Source organism: Elephantulus edwardii, unplaced genomic scaffold (genome assembly GCF_000299155.1).
Source record: "Elephantulus edwardii isolate Elephantulus edwardi_28Jun2011 unplaced genomic scaffold, EleEdw1.0 scaffold00165, whole genome shotgun sequence".
Lineage (NCBI taxonomy): Eukaryota > Metazoa > Chordata > Mammalia > Macroscelidea > Macroscelididae > Elephantulus > Elephantulus edwardii.
This window is the reverse complement of record NW_006399915.1, coordinates 1,556,878-1,559,629: the sequence shown is the minus strand read 5'-3', so window position 1 is coordinate 1,559,629 and position 2,752 is coordinate 1,556,878. Positions and strand designations below refer to the sequence as shown.

General features: G+C 39.7%; 1 protein-coding gene across 1 annotated transcript in view; it reads right to left on the bottom strand.

Moving 5' to 3' along the window:
- The window catches only part of LOC102863424 (developmental pluripotency-associated protein 2-like), a 10,996-nt gene extending 10,358 nt beyond the window's left edge, over positions 1-638 (bottom strand). The window contains exon 1 of the mRNA XM_006895352.1: positions 509-638. Coding sequence (XP_006895414.1) covers positions 509-638 — 130 coding nt within the window. The remainder of the gene's footprint in view (positions 1-508) is intronic.
- Between the last annotated feature and the right edge of the window lie 2,114 nt (positions 639-2,752).

The following is a 2,752-nucleotide window of genomic DNA, read 5'->3' as shown; positions in this document are numbered from 1 at the left end:
AGACAATGAATGAATGGAAACCCAAAGTCTCTAAATTTTCATTGAAATTAATAAGAAAAAAATTTTACAAAAAATTGTAACATACTTAAAAGTCTAATTTTAAACCAAGTGGTGTTTTCCTACCAAAAGTTGCTGTATAACACAATTACATTTTGTTTTTCAGGTACCATTTTTCTAGTATTGTTTAAGAATAAAGAAATACAAATAGCTGAAAAAAAAAAGAGCTGCTAGATACTTAATTGGTAATTACCAAGTAAATGTTAGCTGTTTTTCAAAATTCTTTCTCTCTATAAGAGAATTTTAATTCATCTTGTTACCTGATGTTCTATCCAGAGCACTCCATGCACCTCTTAGGTCTTAAAATCAAGGCACCATCACGGTGAAGTACGCAAGCTTGGGAACTCTTCTGGAGTTAATATATGGGTGCACAGAGAAGGTAAGACTTCAGCTGAGTGCTCTAGAGTGAAGGGTGTATGGGTGCAGCACTGAGCAATCCCTGCCTTCATACCTTTACTGTGGTTCTTGGGCTTCTTCACTTTGACATCGGCCATAGGAGAAATACTCGTCTGATCTGTTTCTGTATATTCCTCTGTTGCTAGAGATAATGTAATCATTGAACATTCTTCAACTAAGTTCATGTTAAATAAGTTCTGGAAAGAGAAGATTTGTCAGTCATTTTTTCTCCTTGAATGCCACACAACTAAATTGCATTTGCACAAAACTAACAAATGCAACATAAAAATTAAACAAATTGACTTCAAATTGATTCATGCTCATTGTGACCTTCATCAAATTTCCAAGGATACAAATCTTAAGGGGAAAAATCTCTCTCATCTTTCTTCCCCTCTGAGCAGTAGGTGGATTTAAACTACTGACCCTCTTATTATCAGCCCCCCATGACAATGGCTCCCAACTAATGAGTAAACCCAAAACCACTGCCCTGACTTGTTGATGCTGGCTCACAGTGCCTTCCATCATTCCAAGACTATAAAATCTTTACAGGCAGAAACTGCCTACCTTTCCCCTGCTGAGCAACTGGTGGATTCAAACCACTAAAAATATCTTTTTTTTTTCTTTTTTTAAAATTTATTATTAATTTCAATGAAAATTTACAGAGACTTTGGATTTCCATTCACCCATTGTTGCACTTTTCTCCCAAACTCTCCCCCCTCATATACCACCCTCTTGGAAAAGTAAAAGAAAAATTCTTTCATTGTTTTACAATCCCTCCCCCCAGATCCACTCTACTATACAGCTTTTGCTCTGGACTCTGAAAATACCTTTTGGTTAAAAGCCCAGAGCCTTGTGCACCTCATCACAAGGCCTCCTTTATCAGTAATACTGTTGTGGGATGTCATCAAGTTGACCACTCCTCCTAGTGATACTCTGAACAACAGACCAGAACTTTACTCAGCCCTGCACCATCATGATTTCTACCATCCTCAAGCCCCTTTTTGTCGTCACTGTGTATCCATCTTGTTGAGAGCCTTCCTTTCTTTTACTGAGTCTATACTTTGAATGAATAAAAAACTATTGTTGTCAAATCAGAAGCAACTCTTAGTTGACCCTTCAGAGGGTTTTCAGAGACTGTATATCTCACCCATTTTCAATTGCTTCCTATGCATTTGAAAGTTACACAATGAATAAAGAAAACTAAAGAACAATTGATGCCTTTGAATTGTGATTTTGGAGAGTGTTGAATAACAGGGACTGTCAAAAGAACAAGCAAATTTGTCTTGAAGGAAATGCAACCAGAGAGCTCTTTGGAGGCCAGAATGGTGAGACTTCAACTCAGTTACTTTACTCTCATTGCCAGGAGGAACCAGTCTGTGGAGAAAGACAAGTTGTTGAGAAAAACAGAAGGTCATTGAAAGAAAGGAAACCCCTTGCTGAGATGGGCTGACACAGTGACTGCCACAGTGTACTTAAGCAGGATGAATCAGGAGACTGGTGCAGGATAGGGCAAGGTTCAGATCTGTTGATCAGTGCCCCTCCCTTCCTTCCCTAAATACCCACTAAAGACCCACCCAGTAAACCACAATGTAAGGTCCATCCCTTCCTTCTCCTAAGACTCTTACTATACAAACCTGCCCTAATCAACCTTGTTATTGTTACTTGCCATTGAGTTGCAAAAGCCCTACACCCAGTTCTTTCAGTGTGCCAATCTCACTGTCTCTGACACACTTACACCCATTACCCCAGTCACTGAATCAAACCATTTCTTAGAGGGTCTTCCTCTCCTGTGCTGTCCCTCCACCTTCCAAAGCATGACATCCTTCTTTTAGGACTGGTCCCTCCTTGCAATATGTCCGATGTATGTCAGACAAAGCTTCAGAATCTTTGCCTCCAAGGAGCAGCCTGTTCAACCCTCTCCAGGATGAACCTGTTCATTTTCTTTGCAGTCCATGGCATATTTAATAGTCTTATCCAACACCACAGCTCAAAGGCATCAATTCTCTTTCTATCCTCTCTAGTCATTGTCCAAACCTCTGATGGATAGCAAGTGATTGCAAAGACCATGGCCTGTATCAAGGAAATCTTGGTCTCCAGAGTGACATACCATTGCTCTTCAGAGCATCCCCTTCTGAGGTTTCCAAAAGCAAACTTTCCCATGGCAATATGTCTATTAATTTCCTGGCATGGTATTTTAGTGGTCTTCTCTCTCTCTTTCTCATATTTTAGTGGTCTCTCTCTCTCCAAACCAAGGAATCACACACTGGAGACCCCTTAGAAAGCTTCATGAAGTTCATAT